At 43.6% G+C, this 21,706-nt stretch overlaps 1 protein-coding gene across 1 annotated transcript; it reads right to left on the reverse strand.

Annotated features, from left to right (window-relative positions):
* Window positions 1-11,143: 11,143 nt before the first annotated feature.
* LOC122021888 lies at window positions 11,144-13,181 on the reverse strand. The gene has a single exon (XM_042580060.1). The coding sequence runs from the start codon at window positions 13,066-13,068 to the stop codon at window positions 11,404-11,406; it is 1,665 nt and encodes a 554-aa protein (XP_042435994.1). The 5' UTR covers window positions 13,069-13,181; the 3' UTR covers window positions 11,144-11,403.
* Window positions 13,182-21,706: the final 8,525 nt, after the last annotated feature.

The raw sequence follows: 21,706 nt of genomic DNA on the forward strand, positions 1-21,706 counted from the left end.
AAGGATGAAGAACTTTTTTTTTTCACCAACCAAGCTCCAAGGGATGCAAGCTTTCTCTCCTTCTTCCTCAAGCTAGATCCGGCCACCTCCTCCAAGCTCCAAGAGATAAAGGATTTCGGCCACACAAGAGGAAGAGAGAAAATGAGAAGGGCCGGCCACACCAAGGAAGAAAAGAGGGAGAAAAAAGAATAGAGATATTCACCCATGAAGGCACCTCTACCCTCTCTTTTATAATCCTTGGTCTTGGCAAATAAAGAAATTTTAATAAAAACTTCCTTAATTCTTTTGCCATGAAAATGAAAATTTAATTAATTAAAAATTAATTTTCTTTTCTCAATTCATATGGCCGGCCACCACAAGCTATAAACAAGGAGAGTTTTAATTAATTAAAACTTCCTAATTTGTCTCCAGAAATTTATAAAAATTTCTACAATAATTTTAATCCCTTCATGGTTAGTAAAAAGGAAATTTAATAAATTAAAATCTTTCTTTTAAACATGTGGATAAAAAGAAAGTTATCTCTAAAAATTAAAATCTCTTTTAATCTACTAATAAGGAAAGATAGCAAATCTTTTCTTAATCTTTTGTAGAAACTTATAAAAGAGAATATTTAATTTTTAAACTCTCTTTTAAATCATGAACATGGTTAAAAAGGAAAGTTTTCTTAAAATTTAAAATCCACCTTTTAATCAACAAATAAGGAAAGATTTCAAATTTTAAACTCTCTTTTAAACATGCAGATAATTTACAAATAAGGAAAGTTTTTACCAAAAATTAAAACCATCCTTTTAATCTACAAATAAGGAAAGAGATTAATCTCTTCTCTTAATCTTTTGTAGAAAGTTATAAAAGGAAATTTTTAATTTTTAAACTCTCTTTTAAAACCATGATATCCACATAAGAAATAATTTTAATAAAAATCTTTTTTAATATTCTAGTGGCCGACCACCTAACCTTGGGACCCAAGCTTTGGCCGGCCACCAACTTGGCTCATCCACTTGGTCTTGGCCGGCCCTAGCTTGGGTTCCAAGCTAGCTTGGCCGACCCCATTGGATGGGTAAGAAGGTGGGTATGTGGTGGGTATAAATCTCTATATACAAGATGCTACGATAGGGACCGAGAGGAGGAATTGGTTTTGGTCTCCCGATGAAATTAAGCTTCCCGTGTTCGCCCAGAACACACAACTTAATTTCATCAATAATAATTCATTCCACTAAAGAATTATTATTGAACTACTGCACCAATCCCAAATTACATTTTGGGCTCCTTCTTATTATGAGTGTGTTAGTCTCCCTGTGTTTAAGATAACAAATGTCCATTAATTAAGTAAGTTATTGACAACTCACTTAATTAATATCTAGCTCCAAGACTAGTACCACTCAACTTCATCGTCATGTCGGACTAAGTCCACCTGCAGGGTTTAACATGACAATCCTTATGAGCTCCTCTTGGGGGCATTCTCAACCTAGATTACTAGGACACAGTTTCCTTCTATAATCAACAACACACACTATAAGTGATATCATTTCCCAACTTATCGGGCTTATTGATTTATCGAACTAAATCTCACCCATTGATAAATTAAAGAAATAAATATCAAATATATGTGCTTGTTATTATATTAGGATTAAGAGCACACACTTCCATAATAACTGAGGTCTTTGTTCCTTTATAAAGTCAGTATAAAAAGAAACGACCTCTAATGGTCCTACTCAATACACTCTAAGTGCACTAGTGTAATTATATAGTTAAGATAAACTAATACCTAATTACACTACGACCTTCCAATGGTTTGTTCCTTTCCATCTTGGTCATGAGCTACTGTTTATAATTTATAAGGTACTGATAACATGATTCTCTGTGTGTGACACCACACACCATGTTATGTATAATATAAATTAATTGAACAGCTACATTTATCATAAATGTAGACATTTGACCAATGTGATTCTTATTTCTAGATAAATGTTTATACCAAAAGCTAGACTTTTAGTATACATCTTAATAGGTTGATCACATCAAAAAGGGGGAGATTGTTGGAACCTCAAGGTTGTTTTGGTGTGATCAACAAGTTAAGTTAGGTCCTGTGTTGTTTTAACCTTGTGTCTAAGTGTGCAGGAGCTTAGGGGGACAGATACTCGAGCGGAAGACGCAGCTAGCGAGAAGGATGACACGCGGTGCGTCCGAGGGACGAGGTGCTGCGGAAAAGTACCCCGGTCGACGAGAAGGAAGCGTGCGGTGGTTCCGAGGGACGAAAGCTGGAGCGGAAGATTGCTCGGGGAGCAAGAGACGCAGCTAGCGAGAAGGTCGACACGGGGTGCGACCGAGGGATGAAGATTGTGGATGAGTACGCTGGTGGATGAGAAGGAAACACGCGGCGATTCCGAGGGACGAGAAGCTGGACCGGAAGGCTGCTCGAGAAGACCGGAACTTGGGTTCGGGTGAGCCCTTTTCCGGATGGCAGAGATCACCCAAGCGAGCAGATCCGGAGGAGAAGAACCGGACCGAGGCGGGACTGAACCAGAGAAGAGGTCCCAGACGAAAAGGTCAACATCTGTTGACTTTGGGCTCCGAGGCGCTCGGAGCCCTCTGGGGCGCCCGGAACCCTTCCGGGCGCCCGGACCAGACTTTTGACCAGGATCGAGATTTGACTCGATCTGATCGTTGGGGGATAAAGTTTATCCCCCCCAGGGCGCCCGGAACCCCTTCGGGGCGCCCCGACTAAGGCTATAAATATAGCCTTGGTCCAGAAGCTTTTCAACGAACTCTGAATTGTAATTCCAACGCTTGTAAGCTTTAGTCTAGAGTTGAGCTTCTATTTTCTGCGCTTCAACGTTGTACGAGGCTTCTCCGCCTGAAGGAGTTTTTAGTGAGTTTAATCTTTCTTGGATTAACAACCACATCGGTTGTAACCAAGTAAATCCTTGTGCCTCGCTTTTTTCTTTATGCTTTTAATTTATCGGCTTACTTTATATATGCAAGTGTTAACATAAAGAGTTCGAGGAAGGGTTGTTTTATTTTTTTTATTTTACAGGACTATCCAACAACCCCCTTCTAGCCAGCTGTAACGGTCTTACACTAAGCTCCTGCACACTCAGACACAGGGATCAAACACAAAGCAGGACCTATCCAACTTGGTTGATCACATCAAAATAACCATGGGGTCCAACATGATGTGATTGACAAAAAACTGAAGAAAAACAGATTCAGAAGTTCAAAATAGAGGTTACTATGTCAAGATTTTGTTTCTAGTTTCTTAGGTTGTGCTTTTATCAAGATGTAATCTCACAACTGGCGGACAAACAAAGCAATCTATTTGTTACACCTAACAAGATGTTGGTTCTTAGTCAGTCGTTTCATTAGTTTTTCCATCTGTTTATCGCTTTCGGATGTTCCGAGGATCTATTTGTTTCGATAGATCGACACTCACAGGGTTACTTTTTTTCCCAAATAGCCTAACTATGTATACATTAGCCTTAGAATTCACTCCAATTCGGCTTGTTCTAAATGAGCCCAACTTTGTTGTTCAAACTTATTTTAAAAGGTCATCCATTCAGCTATAAAATAGATGATCGTTTAATTGTTATATGAAGTATAAATTTTAAAATATAATTAAAGAATAATAAAATATATTTTTAAGGGCATTTGAAGTGTTAGAAAAACTCTTTTTTTTTAAAGTGCATTTTCGTTATCTCGACTTCCGTTCCATACATTAAAATATATCAGTTTAAGACACAGGACAACGACCGCGTAACTACGTGTCGTTATCTAATTGTGTGTTAATCTCATTTAAATGTTCCCGGCGGATCACCAGATCCTTCCCGCCCTCTCATTTTTGGATCGACGCGAGAGCTGCTCTCCTCTCGAATCCCTAATCCCCAATCTTACTTGCAATTGCAGTTCTGGAGAGAGAATAGCAGCAGATCGAGGCTGGAGCAACGGAGGGATTGCGAGTCGAATCCCTGAAGGCGTCGCTTTGATCCATCCTCTCCCTCCGATGCCGGCCGCGAAAGGGCTTCTCCTCTGGCTTCGCGATCCGGGAGCGAGAACGCGAACCCTAACTCCCAGATCGGGCTTTCAACTCCTCCATTCTACTTCACTTGCAGACGTTGCCTCACCTGATCCGATGGTCTTCCACTGAAAGAGCGCCCCGGAGCAGTCGATGAGTTGCATGGAAGAGATGAATGACGAATCCCTCTGGTTCAGTGCTCCGTGTTCATTGAATCTACACGATCTTTACGGTGATAAGTGCTTCATCTAGGCTACGGTAATTATAACTTCAAATAGCAGTAGGTTTAAGTTCCCTTTTTGGCATTCTAAAGGCGGTGGCAGAGTGAGACCGGGGACTGGACAGGCACAGAAGGGTTGTTCGCAAAATCTCTTCTAATTCTTTGTCACTCGAGTACCGTACTTTCAGTTTCCTCTCTGTTGTTGGTCCTTAGTCAAACCAACAACAGAAGGTAATTGAGCGAACCTTCTTTGAGTTTTTAGAAACATAGATTCCTTGGCAGCTAGGCTTCAAAGAGGATTGCAGATTATTGACTATCATGAGAAAGTTCGTGTACAAGAAGCTCATTTGTAGGTTTCATTTGAGCACTTGGCGTCCATTGCAATCCAAATGGAGAATGTGGCTGCTTTGTTCAGCTTGCAAGAATGCTATAGTTGATCAACTTCATATATGCAGATTGTTCCAGTCAATGAGGCCAGCATTGCGTTTCACATTTATTCAGATGGAAAGTTTCCTGCTTATGCTTAAATATTTGCATCTTTTGTCCAGTATATAAATGGGCCTTCAGCAAATGCTACTGAGTGAGATAAGGATCTTGAAACTCTATGTGCAGACCAGGCAGCGATGATCCATCATCTTAGTTTCTTGGTACGTCGTTCATCCTGTTCAAAAACGGGAGGTTGGAAAGTTGAGGATGTGGCTGCTGCGTTGACTGGATGTAGACCGCGTCCCGCTCTGTAAAATAAGTAATGTCAGTGCCGAGTCAGGGAAGAGATCCTCGGTGTTAGTCCTCCGACGCTCAGGTCAGTCACCGAAAGTATAGAAGAAAGCGGAGCATGCAGATCAACTCGCAGCTTGCCGTAGAATCCACCATCTGATCTATCCCGGGCAGCGGATAGAAGTTCTTCGAGCACTCCTTATTCAGATCGCGGAAGTCGATGCAGATCCGTCACTTGTTGCCCGACTTGGAGACCAACATGACATTGACCAGCCAGCTCGGGAATTGAACTTCACGGATGTGGCCGACCTCTAGTAATTGTTCTATCTATATCCGGATGATCTGGTTTTGCTTTGTGCTGAAGTCTCTCTTCTTCTGTTTCACAAACTGAGCGTCCGATCAGACATGAAGCTCGTGCTGAGCCACACTCGACGAGATGCCTGGGAGCTCGTGTCAACCAGACAAACACATCATGATTTCGCCTAAGACAGGCGACCAACTCTGCCTTCTTTTCGCTTTCTAGGTCGGTAGCGATAAAAGTAGTTACCTCCGACCAGTTGGGGTGGATTTTAACCTCCTTCTTTTCTTCATAGACTAACGAAGGAGGTTTCTCCCTGAGAGCATTCACCTCTAAACGCGGGTTATTCCGAGCGGCCCTTGCTTTAGACTTTACCATCTCAACGTAGCATCACTGAGCGGCCAACTGGTGGCCTTTGATTTCGCCCACTTCGTTGTCCACCGGAAACTTAATCTTCTGGCAGAATATGAGTACCACCGCTCGGAACTCGTTAAGGGTCGATCGGCCTAATATGACGTTATAGGCAGACGACGCGTCTACCATAATGAAGTTTGTGGTCCTTGTCCTCTTCAGCGGCTCCTTTCCGAGCGAAATGGCTAGTTGTGCTTGGTCGATCGTCAACATTTCGTTGCCTGTGAAGCCGTAGAGTGGGGTCGTCATTGGTTGCAACTCACTCCGATCGATTTACTACTGGTCGAACGCTTTCTTGAATATAATATTCACCAAGTTCCCTGTATCAACAAAGGTTTGGTGAATAGTATAATTAGCGATTACCGCTTAGATGATTAGGACGTCGTCGTGAGAGATCTCTACTCCTTCTAAGTCTCGGGGGCCGAAGCTTATTTCAGGTCCTTCGGCCTTCTTCTTGCTGCACCTCACAGCGTGGATCTTTAGTCGTCGAGTGAACGATTTCCTCGCTTGGTTGGAATCATCGTCGGTCGATCCACTAGCAATCATTCCAATCTCTCCTTGAGTGGCGTTGCTCCTGTTTTCTTCCCTCGAGCCAAGGGTCTATTCCGCTCAACAGAAGCTCGGGCGGGACTCGTGTTATTCCTTCCTGGGGCTGATGATGGCGTCGTTCAGACACCCCCCTATCTTCCTCCTTCCGGCTGGTTGACTGACATTTATGATGTCGATCAGGTAATGGTGACCGACGACGATATTCTCGTGGAGCCAGTCGACTTGCAATCGGAGTCAGATCATAACAGTTGCGTGTGTTGTGTGTCGTCGACTAATGGAAGAAGCAGAATAGTGGTGTGCATGCCTTGTCTTTTACAGCTTTGGCTAACTGACTGCTACATGCTGCACAACATATGTCCTCGGCTCCTAGTATTGTTGGACTCCTCCCGATCGGGGCCCCTTTGGGAGTTGATGGCTACTTGATGGTCATCGTTCGAGCACTGCTATAGGCTCGGTAGGCGTCTCTTTTATTCTAGCCGCTTGGGTTTCTTCCACTTTTATGTATTCCGTGACCCTCCTGAGCAGATGGTTGAAGTCCCTCGGCGACTTCCGGATGAGTGATTGGAAGAACTCTTCTTCTTTGATGCCTTGGGCAAAGGCGCTCATCAATACTTCTGCGGAGATCGTGGGAATATCCATGGCCACCTGGTTGAAGCGTTGGATGTAGTCCCTCAGTGCCTCCTTGGACCCTTGCTTCAAGGAGAAAAAATTGACGCTGGTCTTCTGGTGGCGACAACTACTGCGAAGGGGTGTAGAAACGTCGCTCGGAAGTCCTTGAAACTATGGATTGATCCATTTGACAATCTCTTGAACCAATGTTGCGTTGATCCAGAGAGGGTGGTGAGGAAGACCCAACACTTCACCCCGTCCGTGTACTGATGACGTGTGGCCGCATTGTCAAACTTGGCCAAGTGATCGTCCGGATTAGTAGTTCCATTTTATTCTTCCATTGCCAACGAGGTGTAGTGTCTCAGCAGAGGGTCGTCCAGAATCCCCTGTGAGAATTGTTGATTGATCCACTCGGGCGAATCATCTTCCCTTGGCGCCTTCCTTTTTCGCGTGTCCCAAACGAGTGCGTCATCCTTGTCAGCTCGGCCCCATTCCTCTGATGGAGTCCGAAACATCGCTCGATGAAAAGGGATCGACGCATTGGGTGCCTCCCTATATGTGTTGGTCAACTTCTTGTTTTGTCCCCAAATGGATACATGCTCCGCTCGGTTAGGGATGGCAACGGGGCGGGGCGGGGCCGGGTTTGCCATTCCCATCCCCGCCCCGTTTCTATTTTTTCGGGTTCGGGGATTCCCCGAACCCGAATCCACGGGTTCGGGGATTCCCCATCCCCGCCCCATTTCTAGATTAATTTATATTATTATTATTATTATTATTTAATAATAATTATTAATGATAATATTAATATCAATAATATTATTATTAATAATATTTTCAAAAATTTTAATATTAATATTAACACTATTATTAATATTTTTTTAAAAAAATCATATTATTATTTATTAATATTAATAATAATAATATTCGGGGCGGGTTCGGGGATGGGGATAGTATTCCCATACCCGCCCCAAACCCGCCCCATCCCCGAAAAATCGGGGATCCCCATCCCCATTTCGGGTTTTCCCCGCGGGGCCCCAAACCCGCGGGGAAAATTGCCATCCCTACGCTCGGTCTCTATATCCTGCTTGATGCCATACCGCTGATGTCGTGGGCTCATGCGCTTGGCATTTAGCCAACGTTTGTTGTTGTTGTTGCTCCACTATCCTTGCCACTTGAGCTTGTATAAGCATATCGAGCTCTTCCTTTGTCAGCGTCACCATGGTGAATCATCCAGCTTCATCTTCTCATTTCGAATGTAGACTACGTTTCCACAGACGACATCAAAATGATCCTGCCCGAAAATGGGAGGTTGGAAAGTTAGGAATGTGGCTGCTGCGTTGACTGGATGTAGACCGCGTCTCACTCTGCAAAACAAACAATGTTAGTGTCAAGCCAGGGAAGGGGTCCTTGGTGTTGGCCCTTCGACGCTCAAGTCAGTCACCAGAAGTGTAGAAGAAAGCGGAACAACAGTAACGCAAGCGCAAACAGTAATAATGCATACCTCTGCCGGTGCTTGGATCCCCCTTTATATATAGCCCTGGTGGGTGACGTGCACGCTCCTCGAGGCGTAGACACATTCTCCAATGTGTCATATGAAAGGATCTGTCAGGAAAGTGCTTCTGACACTATACCTTAACAGGGCATGCATATCTCTAACAAGACAGTAGAAGTTTCCACTATACGATCCGCCTGTTGACCATGCCTCGTTTCAGCGGCACTATTTTCCAAAAGGATATCGAGAGATATAACAATGGTTCCACCGCTTGGCCGAGCGGGGAAGCCGCTTGGCCGAGCGGGGAAGCCGCTTGGCCGGGACTCCTCCGTTCTGTCGGCCTTAGAGAGATAAAAATGTGTTGGTGCAGGAAGCATCCGACGATCGAGCCTGAATTTTGATAATTGCTAAGGGTTTAAAGTTAAGGTTATTTGTGGTCTAACAAGTTTAATTGAGATTGCAAGAAAGTGCTAAGGGTTCTTAGGCAAAAGCCCTGGCTGCGGTTAGGCAGATGGAAAATCCTAGGCGGAAAGTCTTGGCGGGTCGAATGCTTCGGGCAAAAATTCTAGAGTAGGGGACTCTAGGTTGAAATCCTGGTGTCGCGAACCGGGTGGAAGACTGGACGGGTCGTGGAGCGGACGTCCAGCATGAAGACTAGAAGCTTCGGACATTGAGCAAAAGTCCAGTCAGTCTGGAGGATCGGTCTGGTAATAGGTAAACTTTCCTAAGAGGAGTAGGTGAGGACGCGTTCCTCGGCAAGGGAACAGTATGCGTCGATTCGACCTAGGGTTTCCGGAGGAAATCCAAAATCAGAATCGGACAGTCTGATGACTGTCAAGTACTTATATTTATCTTATATTATTGTGTTAACTTGGTTTTGTAGGGTATACTTTGTTTGTGAACTAATATACCTTGTAGAAATGAAGTTGCCCAAAGGAAGCCTCTGATGAACAGTACCTGAGGCGTCCTCCATAGAGCTTGGAGGCGCCTCGGGTGCCTTGGATAAAAGCCTCGTAGCAAGGAGCGAAGGCATCTTCTAAAGAGATGGGAGGCGCCTTGAACGTTGGATGGAGGGCGCCCTCCACGGAGCTTATCAACGCGGCTGACTCGGGGCTGAAGGCGCTTCTTATGGAGGTTGGAGGCGCCCTCAACAACTTATATAAGCCTGGTTCGAGCAGATGTCAAAATACAACTCATACTCACAATACTTTTTTCGTGTGCTGCTAACCAAATGATCCAAAGAAGCCGTAGCATTGCTCTGACAACATGAAGTCTAGATTTACTCATTCTTAATTGTTGGTATTTTTTTTTCTCTGCACTTAAATTATATATTTGTAATTAATCTTGTAAAGATTCTCGAACTTATAGTGATTGCCCACCGAAAGCGATTAATGATCGTAAGCTTTGGAGTAGGAGTTGACACAGGCTCCGAACCAAGTAACCAAAAGTGTTAGCATTGCTTCTGTGTCTTTACTTTTCGCTATGTATTTACTTAAAGTTTGTTCGAAATGAACGAATTAGCTACGAGCGCTATTCATCCCCCTAGCGTTTTTCGATCCTACACAATGTTCTCGCTGTTCGGCTGAGCGGGATAGCCGTCTCGGCCGAGCGGGATAGCCGTCCCAGCCGAGCGGGATAGCTGTTCGGCCGGGACTCCTCTGCTCTGTTGACCTTAGCTGCTCTTCCTTATGGTGACTAGGAGTAGTAGCTTGTCCATCCTGCTTGGACAAACTTTTCGATCTCTTCAGTCTCTTGCCGCTCCACGTTAAACGTCTGACTGTCTTACCGTATTATCCCGCTCGGACACTGATTGACCCGATCGGCCGTTGTAGTCTCTTGTCGATTGGACATTGATTGATATCCTGACATTAGTCACCTTGACTTTTGACACCCTGACATTAATCACCTTGACTTTAACCTCTACCTCGGCCTTTGACCATGCTAAGCTTATGAATGCAAAGATCGGTTTGCTAGTAATCTTCTATCGAATAGTTCATAGATAAATTTCAGATTGACAAACAGAAGCAAGAAGAGGATCAGCATTCTGGCAATGAAAATGTTCTTGCATTCTACTGGCTACGATTCTTTTTACTTGACTGTTTAGCAATCTCATACTACTCATCAATCTTGCATCTTTCTTGAAATCAGCCACTACAACCTCACGAAAATCAAGCGCTGCTTCTGGAAATCGAAACTATTAAGAATCAGTTGAAGATAATTAAGGATGTTTCAGACGATATTTCTCTTCTTGAGCTGATACAACATGGGGGAGGACTATGAGTAGTAAAAAAACAAAAGTGAAACTGTCGCACTGAGGAGTTGAAAGTTGATCTCAAACTAAATTGCAGGTTTGCAGAGAAGAAAGAGACCGAGCTTAACTTGGAGAAGAACCGCACCGCAGAGCTGAATGCTGCTCAGAAAGCAGGAAAGAAAGGGTATAGTTCTGTATTTGCCGCAACTCTTGCTTCTGTGCTATCTCAAAGAGCAGAACTGGAAACTTATAATTGAGCTTCGCGATACAACAAAAGTGGTCCATGTTGCCGGAGAGCTTCTTGTGCAGCTGCGAGAAGCAGAAGCTGTGGCCAACCAAGCTGAGGTTAGTTCAAGGCTCATCATTTATCAAATATCTTCTTCCCTTTCTACATTCTAGTTAAGGCTGATCTACTCCAGATGGTCCAACCAACAAATAAATGAAAGATTATTTCAAAAAAGTCAGTCAACCATAGGACCCAGGAAATCTTTAAAGAGCCCATGCAACTTTTGTTTGCCCTCAACTGTTCATGCAATCAGCATTGCATCACTGATGAGATTAAACTATATTAACTCACCATTAATCAATGATTAAAAATCTCTGTGGTTAAGAATTATATAACTTCAGACTAAGAGCCTACCTACTCCCAAGGCAAAAGTAGTCATTGACAATTTTCAAAGCAACGAGAAACTGTGCTTGAATGACTCAACAATCTTAAGCCGACACACATGTGATTAGTACAATATCATCTTCAGAAAGATTCAAGAGGCTGATAACAATTTGCTGAGGCAGTGTTATTGTTATATACACATGGAGTATCCTCAAGCTCAGTGTCCATACTTGTCAGTCAAGTTCTTGGAAATACTCCCAGTATCTTTCCTCTTCGCAAGTCCTCAAGCAACTTCTTTGCCCGATCCACCTCCATGATCGCAAGTTTCTGCAAGTACCCGCAGGCTCCGGCCGCCACCATCTGCTTCCTACACTTTCTTGACTTTGAAATCGATACCAGTATTGAAATTGGGAACTTCTTATCGACAAGAACTGAGTGATCGAGGAGCTGAACGATGCTTACTATTCCCTTCTCCTCCTTCCTCAGCAATCTCTGATACACAGGGAATGACATCAGAGAAGCCACAACCTTTGCAGCAACTTCCTTTTCCTCCATGGCTTTTGCTTCCAGCATCCGCACCAGGGGAGTGACTGCGCCCTCAAACTCCTTCCTCGCCCTCCCAAAAACTGAAGATAATTCAGCTACTGCCATGGCTGCCTCTGTTCTTGCTCCTGGCCTGGAGCTCTCCAGTGCGCTGGTGACGCGGAGAAGGAAGCCGGAGGCGGCGATGGCCTCTGCTATGTACCTGAAACATGCCAAGTTTCTTACTAAGCGAATTCCCAGCTCAAGATTTTGATGCTCTCCTGCTTCAACTGCTTCCCAGTAGTTCTTCAGGGATTCCAAAGCCCCTTCTTTGAAGATGGATACTTTTATGTTTTGGGATTCTTCACTAGAAGATAGATTGCCAAGGCAGCTGAGGGCGTTCTCTCGGGCAAGAGGTGTTCCGGACGCTAAAACTCCGACGATGACCGGGACTCCATTCTCTTCGGCGAATTTTTGCCGGAGTTCTTGCGCCGCGGCGAGATTTTTCAGCACCGCGGCGGCGGCTGCCTGGGCGGAGGAGGGAGTTCCACCGCGGCAGATCTCTAGGAGTGCGGCGATCCCGCCGCGGGACCCGATGATGAGGGCATTGTCCCTGGTCTGGGTTAGGGTTTGCAAGGCGATACAAGCCTTCTCCTTGGCGACGCCACCGTCGGACTCGAGGACGCGGGCGAGGTGGTGGAGAAGGGGCAGGCCCTCCGTGGTCAGGAGGTGGTGGCAGCTTGGCACGGCGGAGATCCTTGCGATCGCCGCCGCGGCCTTCTCCCTCGCCTCGTGGCAGGACGCGGCGACGGAGACGGAGTCGAGGAGGCGGACAAGCGCCGGCACCGCGCCCTGTGCGACGGTCGCCATGACGTTCTTGTCGTCGCATAGGAGGTCGAGGAGAGAATCCAGCGCGGCGATCCTCGACTCGGGGCTCCCGATCTGAAGCCGAATCACGAGGCTCCGGGCCTCCTCCCGCACAGACTCTCGGTGCCGACTCCCTTCCTCCGGCGGGTCGAAAAGAGCGTCGCTGCGGCGGAGAACATCGGCGTCTGCGGCGAGCTGCTGAAGGGCCGCGGAGGCGGCGGCAATGTTGCTCTGGGTGTGGAGCCGAGCGGCGGGAGGGTCAGGGGTGCGGCAGAGAACGGCGAGGTCAAGAGCGGAGGATGCAGCTTGGAGAAGGGAGCAGAGGAGTTTGGCGACGAGGGGGAAAGACTTGAGACGATCGAGGTCGTCTAGGGCAGCGGAGAGGTGGGCAACGGTGACGGAGACGGAGGACCAGCGGCCGCGGAACGATTGGACGTCTTCCGCGGCGGCAGAGAGGGAGGCGAGGAGGCGGCGGAGTTCCTTCCCGTCTCCCGTAGGTTCTGCATCGACCATGGCGGATCGGTTAGCGGACCCGACTCCAGCAAGCAATCAGTGTGATGAGCTGCGTTCTCACTGAAATCTAAAGGCTAAAACCATCTGAAAGCTAAGGATAAGGAACCATATTCCCTGCGGAGTAAACACCCCACGGTTTCGACCACTAGGCTCATATTCCCTGCGGAGTAAACACCCCACGGTTTCGACGACTAGACCCCTTATGGATGACCTATTACATGGTGATATAATGATAAGGTCTGATTAGGGAGATGTGACAGTCAGAGGTCAAGGATAATGACGGTCTGAGACAGGTTACTCAGGCAAAAGGCCCAGGTCGGGAATTTAGATGGTTACTCGGTCGAAAGGTCCAGGTCAGGATTTAGATAGGTTACTCGGTCGAAAGACCCAGGTCGGGAATTTAGATGGGTTACTCGGTCGGGAGGCCTAGCTTAGAAATTCAGATGAGTTACTCAGGCAAGAGGCCCAGGTCAGGAATTCAGACAGGGTACCCGGGCTAAAGGCCCAGGTCAGGAATTCAGACAGGTTGACCGGTCGGGATGCCTAGGTCGGGAATGTAGATAGGTTACTCGGGCGAGAGGTCCGAGTCGGGAATTCGGACAAGTGAATAGGTCGGGAGACCCAGGTCAAGAGGTCAGATTAGTAACGCCCGGAACAAGGAAGGAGGAGAAGGAACCATCTCTACCGACCGGGTTTTCTCACATCAGACTCATATGCACCAACTCAATGCGCCTGGTCTGGATATGACGGACTACTCAGATGCATCCCAGTCAGGCTGGGAGATCGCTGGTTGTCAGAAGTTCTCTTGCTTACGCTAGATCAACGAAAACGACAACAGAGTCAGAGAATCGTAACCATCTGTCAGAGAATATCTGCTGTGTGTCAGGGTATATTCTAACGGTCTGTGACTAGTTGATAGTAGAACCTTCCTCCGCCCTATAGGGGGATGCCAGGTGTCACCCACCGCCAGACAGGGGTTTGACACCTGACATTCCCTGACACTTGTCAGAAGCTCTAAGTACACACGGCCATATAAAAAGGGGTGTCCTCTCCCTGGCACAGGTACACTCACTCATCTTTTCACATCTGTCTTCTACTTTCTGCATTTTTTACTATTCTTCTGGGGAAAAAAGATCTGACTTGAGCATCGGAGGACCTGCTCCAAGGACTTTTTGCCTGAGTGTGTGCAGGGGATTCCTGCTTCATCGTCCCCGTCATCGTCCCTCGCCAGCGGTCCGTGCGAACTCGCCCTCCAAGTACTTGGGGTCTCCGTCATCTTCCGTCAACACTAACGACGACGCGGCTGGCCTCCATCTGACTCAGTTTTCGGACGGGATCAATTTGGCGTCGTATGTGGGAACACATCTACCCGTTCTGGAACGTGAAGATGGACGAGACTGGCAAAATCAACGTGACCATGACCGCTGGAGAATATGAGCTATTCAAAGAAGCCAAAAGGCGCCAACTTCGGCAAAACAAAGCACCGTTTCCCGACCACACAAAATGCCTGAAGTTTCCAAGGATCCAACAAATATTTCCAATCAGGGATCTAAAAGGAAGCAGCATGAGGAGTTTCCCCTGGCCTTCTATAGGGAGCCTGATCTGGGTTTCTATCAGTGGGACCCTGGGTGCTATAAGCAAAAGAAAGAGCAACTGCAAGCTTCTATGGCGGAGAGTTCCCCGCCCAAGGACTCTAAGAAGGGAAAAGCTATTGTCCTTAGGGAAGAGCCCAGGATAGAACCTGAAGAGCAAGTGCCTTTCTCCCTAAGGGTACAAGAAGAGAAGCTGCCTAAAGGGTACAAGCCCCTTGCTATTGGGGAATATGATGGTAGCAAAGACCCTGAGGATCATCTCCGTAAATTCAGGAATGCGGTATTGCTACATCAATACAGTGATGCCGTCAAGTGTCGGGTATTTCTGAATACTCTGTCGGGCTTGGCACAGAAGTGGTTTGATGGACTGCCTCACGGGTCCGTCACTTGTTTTCAGAACTTCAAAACCACTTTCCTGCGTCACTTCGCTAGTAGCAGGAAATATCAAAAGACGGACCACTGCCTCTTTGCCCTCAAGCAGGGATCTATTGAGCCTCTGAGAAGTTATATTAAGCGCTTCAATCAAGTGGCTCAGGATGTCCCTGTTGGAGTGTATACTAAAAGCCTAGCTTTTGTAAACATTTAATTTTGGAATAAAAGAATCACATTGGTCAATATCTATATTTATTTGTTAAATGTAATTATTCAATTAATTTATATAGTAGATAACATGGAGTGTGGTGTCACACTCAGAAGATCATGTTATCGGTTCTTTATAAATTATAAACAGTTGCTCACTACTAAGATGGAAAGGAACAAACCATCGGAATAGTCGTAGTGTAATTAAGTATTAGTTTATCTTGATTAATAAATTACACTGGTACACTCTAAGTGTATTGAGTAGAACTATTTAGGTAAGTTCTTTTGTACTAACTTAATAAAAGAACTAGACCTTAGTTATTATGAAAGTGTGTGCTCTTAATCCTAATATAATAACAAACACATATATTTAATATTTATTTTTTGACTTATCAAAGGATGAGGTTTAGCTCGATAAATCAACATGCCTGATAAGTTGGGAAATGATATTATTTATAGTGTGTGTTTTTTATTATAGAAGGAATCTGTGTCCTAGTCATCTAGGTTGAGAATGCCCCCAAGAGGAGCTCATAAGGATTGCCATGTTAAACCCTGCAGGTGGACTTAGTCCGACATGACAATAAAGTTGAGTGGTACTACTCTTGGAGCTAGATATTAATTAAGTGAGTTGTCAGTAACTTACTTAATTAGTGGACATTCGTAATCTTAAACACAGGGAGACTAACACACTCATGATAAGAAGGAGCCCATAATGTAATTTGGGATTGGTGCGGTAGTGCGGTAATAACTCTCTAGTGGAATGAGTTATTATCGATGAACTTGAGTTGTGTGTTCGGGGCGAGCACAGGATACTCAAGCTCATCGGAAGGTCAAAACCAATTTCTCCTCTAGGTCCCTGTCATAGCCTCATTATAGCCTCAAATCCATCCAAATGTAAGGTTCTTCTTGGTGTCCAAGAAGGAGGCCGGACCATTGCTTGGTGACCAAGCAATGGCCGGCCACATCCTCTTTATAGGGGCCGGCCCTATTGCTTGGTGACCAAGCTTGTAGGGGCCGACCAAGATTAATTCAAATAGGAGGGTTGTTTTGAATTTATAAAATCTTCTTTTTATAGAAAACTATATGTTTTAAAAGAGATATTTTAATTTTAATTTTTTTAAAAAACTTTCCTTATTTGAATTAGGCCACATGTTTTAATAGAGAATTTTAAAAGTTTTAAAACTTTCATTTTTTAACCATCCTCATGGTTTAAGAAAAAAAAAAGGGGAGAAAAGTTTTAAAATTAAAATTTTCTATCATAATGTTAAAAAAGGAAATTTTGTAAGAGAAGTTTTAAATTTTAAAACATGATTTTAATTTTTAGAACTTTCCTTTTTTAACTCCTACTTTAGGAAAGAGAGTTTGTAAAATTTTATAAGAGTTTTCTTGTAAAATTTTATAAAAAATATATTTCCTTTTTCCCCTTGATGAGGTGGCCGACCACCTTGCTTGGTGCCCAAGCAAGTGGCCGGCCATATTAAATTATTTAAAATCATCACAAAATTAAAATTGGTGATTGATTCAATCAAGAGGAAAGAAAAGAAAAAATAAAAAGGAAAAAGGAAAAACTCTTGGATGATTTTATTTTTTGTAAAAAGTTTTTCCTTATTTGCCTTGGGCAAGTAATATAAAAGAAGGGGTGAGGGGGCTTCATGAGAGACAACTCTTATTCTTTGGCTTGGAGACTCTCTTGGTGGCTGACCCCTCTCTCCCTCTCTTCTCCCTTTGCTCTCTTTTCTATTGTGGTGGTGGTGGCCGAATATTACAAGGAGGAGAAGCTCTTTTGGGTGGTGTTCATCTTGGAGGATCGTCGCCCACACGACGTCCAAGGCGAGGCGAGGAATATACCAGAAGATCTCGAGGTCATTAGCTTACAAAGAGAAGGTATAACTAGTAATTTTCTTCCGCATCATACTAGTTATTTTCTTTGTAAGAATTTTAAATACAAGAGGCAATTAGATCTAGTTTTTCGAAATAGTTTTTTCAAGTTTTTGTTTTCTTCTTTTTCGAATTTGTGATTCGATTATTCTTTCTGGTTAACCTAGAGTTATTTAAGGAAATTAAATATTAGCTTTCCTTAAAAGGCTTTGCCTAGGCGGTGGTGGTTGCGCCCATATCCAAGAAGGCCATGTGCCTCGCCATGCAGTCCTGGAAATCAATTTTGAAAATTAATATTTATGGAATTAATAACTTAGGTAGATTTGAATCAATAGTGTTAAGTTCCGCTTGGGATTCAAATCTAAACCATTAAGAACAGATAAGTTAAATTTGGAATCAATGATCTTAAGTTCCGTCTGCGATTCCTAATTTAACTTCTAAAGAACACAATAGGTTATTTAAGGAAAGGTTCGACACTTGTACAATAATTTTGTACATTAGAACCGGTACGTTTTCCTAGGACTAAACAACAATTGGTATCAGAGCTAGGGTTTGCCTCTGTGTATTTTTAGAATTCAAATAGGTTATGCACATGTCATACATAGTTAAGGCAGGATAATAGTAGGATGTGCTAACTCTTTGGTTGCAGGCTCCAACTATTATGACATTTAGATATTGTGTGTGATTGGACCCTTGGACATGCCAAGGGTATTATTTTGTGTGCATGATTGTATGTATCAAATATAGCAGGAGCTGTATTATTTTTAGAATTTTATTTTTTGTTCGATCTAGATTACATGTACATTCCCACGTGGAATATAGGATCGATATATGTAAAATTTTATTTTTGTCGCGGATCGGATTCTTGCGAGGCGTGGTACTTTTGGAGCACCAGAGGCGCAGCGGAATAAGAAGCAAGATGGATGCGACGACTCGACCCGATGGCGGTGGCTAAAGATGGTAGCAGCTAGGGTTGAAGCATACTGAATACAGTGAAAGGAAAAGACCATAATAGTTGAAAAATTAATTTCTTTTATTTACTGTGATGTTTATGTGCATGTGATGTATGCTAGCATACGTTAAAATCCTCATTTTTAAATAACTAAGTAGGAGAGGGATTTTAATAAATCCCATGGTCTCCGTTACTGGTTTGTAAGTGATGCAACAAGCTTGCGTGTTGGCTCTGAGTGCCTCCATCCACAACGGATGAGTTTGTTGTGGATCACTAGATCAAATTTTCTTAATGGATAGTTATAGGAAATTATTTAGGAGCGTGTGATCTTCTCCAACTGAAGGGGTACAATCCTATTTAATGGACTTAGTATCAAGTAATGGTATACACTTAGACGCATTCAATAGTATCCTCCCCAACGGAGTCACTGCTATTGTATTGTGTGACCAAAGTGAAACCAACTATTAATTTTATTTGTCATAAAGTTAGGATGACAAGATAATAAAATTAATGGGTTACACCCTCCTCTTACAAATGTTGAATTTGTATACGTCCACACTAACGTGGCATGCAATATTCACGGTGATTTGATGTGTTGGTTAATTTAAAATAGTATTGTTTGAGGAATCAATATTATTCTAAATTTAGAGTCTTGACCAAAGTTTATTTTGTGATTCTTAGGATGACTTTCAACCCACTGGCCATTATACTGAAAGAGAACAAACTTACTGGACCAAACTACATAGATTGGAAAAGAAACCTGGACATTGTCCTTACTGCTGAAAGCTATAAGTTTGTACTGACTGAGGTTTGCCCTAATGCACCTGACGGTGACTCTACCCCAGAGGAGATTGAGTATCATAAGAAATGGGTAAAAATTGATGAGATGGCGCGGTGTTATATTTTGGCATCAATGTCAAATGTATTGCAATATCAGCATCAAGATTTACCAACAGCTTATGATATAATGAACAATATCAAAGAACTCTTTGGGCACCAGAGTCAGACTGCTAGGTAAGAGGCAATGAGAAAGCTAATGACAGCCACCATGTCTGAGGGGACACCCGTAAGGGATCATATCCTCAAAATGATGGCTTATCTGAATGAAATACAAGTCCTTGGAGGAGAAATCGATGGGGAAACCCAGGTCGATATAATTCTCCAAACGCTACCCAGAAGTTTTGAGCAGTTCCGCCTGAACTATAACATGAACAAAAGAGAGTATATGTTGGCGGAACTTCTGACAGAACTACAGGCAGTAGAAGGTATATTTCGTCAAAGTTCTCAGATTCACTATGCTGAAAATGGTTCTACTTCTAAACCAAAAGGCAAGAAGAAGAAGAAACATGTCTTTTCAGCAAAGAGAGTGAATAAACCTCAGGGACAAAAAGCTGGAATGAAGAAGCTAAAGGGCAAGTGCTTCATCTGCAAGCAGTCAGGATATTGGAAGGCGGACTGTCCTCGTAGGAATTAGAACAATAAAGGTATATCTCATGCTCTAGTAGTTGAAACATGTTTAGCGGTGTTATCTACCAGCACCTGGTGTGTAGATACGGGAGCCACTGATCATGTCTGCAATTCTTTGCAGGGGTTCCAGGAAACCCGACGACTATTTGATGGAGAGATAACTGTCTACATGGACAATGTTACTAAGGTGGCGGCTGTTGCAGTGGGAGACGCCTACTTATCTTTTGATTGGAATAGAAATTTGATTTTAAGAAATTATCTTTATGTACCCAGTTTTAGAAAGAATTTAATTTCAGTTTCTAAACTGTATATGGATGGATATTCAGTTTCCTTTAGTAACAATGTGATTATAAAGAGAAATAAAGTGATTATCTGTTCTGGTACATTGGTTGGCAATTTATATACTTTAAATCTAATTTCTCCCACAAAGCAAAATAAGGAAATTAATAACACATCTTCTAACTCTAATAAGAGAAAAGAACCTTCGAAAATGAACCAAACGTATCTTTGGCATCTAAGGCTTGGTCATATTAACTTAAGTAGGATTTAAAGGCTTGTAGCCGATGGACTCTTGGGTTCATTAGAGTTGAAAAACTTTCTAACATGTGAATCCTGCTTGGAAGGTAAAATGACTAAGAGACCTTTTAAGGCCAAGGGGTATAGAGCCAAAGATGCGTTAGAACTGGGTCATTCTGATTTGTGTGGTCCTATGTCTATCCAGGCTAGAGGTGGTTATGAATACTTCGTCTCTTTTATAAACGATTATTTAAGATACGGATATATTTACCTGATGTGCCGCAAGTCTGAATGCTTTGACAAGTTCAAAGAATATAGGGCTGATATGGAGAAACGTCTTGGTAAAAGTATCAAGACACTACGGTTTGACCGTGGTGGCGAATACCTCTTTGGAGAGTTTAGGAATTACTTATCAGAAGCCGGGATTCAATCCCAATTGTCTGCACCTGGTACACCCCAGCAGAATGGTGTGGTAGAACGAAGGAATATGACTCTTATGGAAATGGTTAGATCGATGATGAGTTATTCAGAATTACCAAATTCGTTTTGGGGATATGCTTTAGAAACAGCAGTATACATTCTGAATATGGTACCTTCTAAAACAGTTCCTTCTACTCCCATGGAATTATGGAATGGGCGTAAGCCTAGTCTGAATCATATCCGGATATGGAGTAGTCCAGCACATGTGCTGAAGGGAGATACTGACAAGTTAGAATCACGTACAGAAGTTTGTCTGTTTGTGGGATATCCTAAGGGAACGAAAGGTAGTTTATTTTATAATCCTAAAAATCAGAAGATCATTGTTAGCACCAATGCTCGATTTTTAGAAGAAGATTATGTAATGAACCATAAGCCTATGAGTGAAATAGTTCTAGAAGAAATAAGAGAGGACACGTCTACTTTAATACCAACAGTACAAGATGAAGTATAACAAGAGACTGCAACACGTGTCACGCATGATACACAACCACAGACGGTGCCTCATCGTAGTGGGAGGGTTGTAAGGCAGCCTGAGAGATTAATGTTTTTGGGAGAGTCTTCGGACTTGATCCCGGGTAAACATGAACCTGATCCCCTGACATATGATGAAGCACTCCAAGATATAGATGCAATATCTTGGCAAAAGGCAATGAATTCTGAAATAGAGTCTATGTACTCTAATAAGGTCTGGGAGCTTGTAGAACCACCTGATGGTATAAAAGCTGTTGGATGCAAGTGGATCTACAAAAGGAAAAGAGGGGCAGATGGGAAGGTAGAAACCTTCAAAGCAAGGCTTGTTGCGAAAGGGTACACTCAGAAAGAGGGAATCGATTATGAGGAGACTTTTTCGCCGGTAGCTATGCTTAAGTCTATCCGGATACTCTTATCCATTGCCACTTATATGGATTATGAGATTTGACAAATGGATGTCAAGACAGCTTTCCTTAACTGAAGTCTTGAAGAAAACATCCATATGAGGCAACCAGAAGGGTTCATTGAAAAGGGCAAAGAGCATCTAGTGTGCAAGCTGAATCGGTCCATTTATAGACTAAAACAAGCTTCAAGATCTTGGAACATCCGGTTTAACGAAGTAATCCAGTCATATGGATTTATTCAGTGTCCGGATGAGTCTTGTGTATACAAGAAGTGTAACGGAAACGTGGTGGTATTTCTT

Source organism: Zingiber officinale, chromosome 9A, assembly GCF_018446385.1.
Source record: "Zingiber officinale cultivar Zhangliang chromosome 9A, Zo_v1.1, whole genome shotgun sequence".
NCBI lineage: Eukaryota > Viridiplantae > Streptophyta > Magnoliopsida > Zingiberales > Zingiberaceae > Zingiber > Zingiber officinale.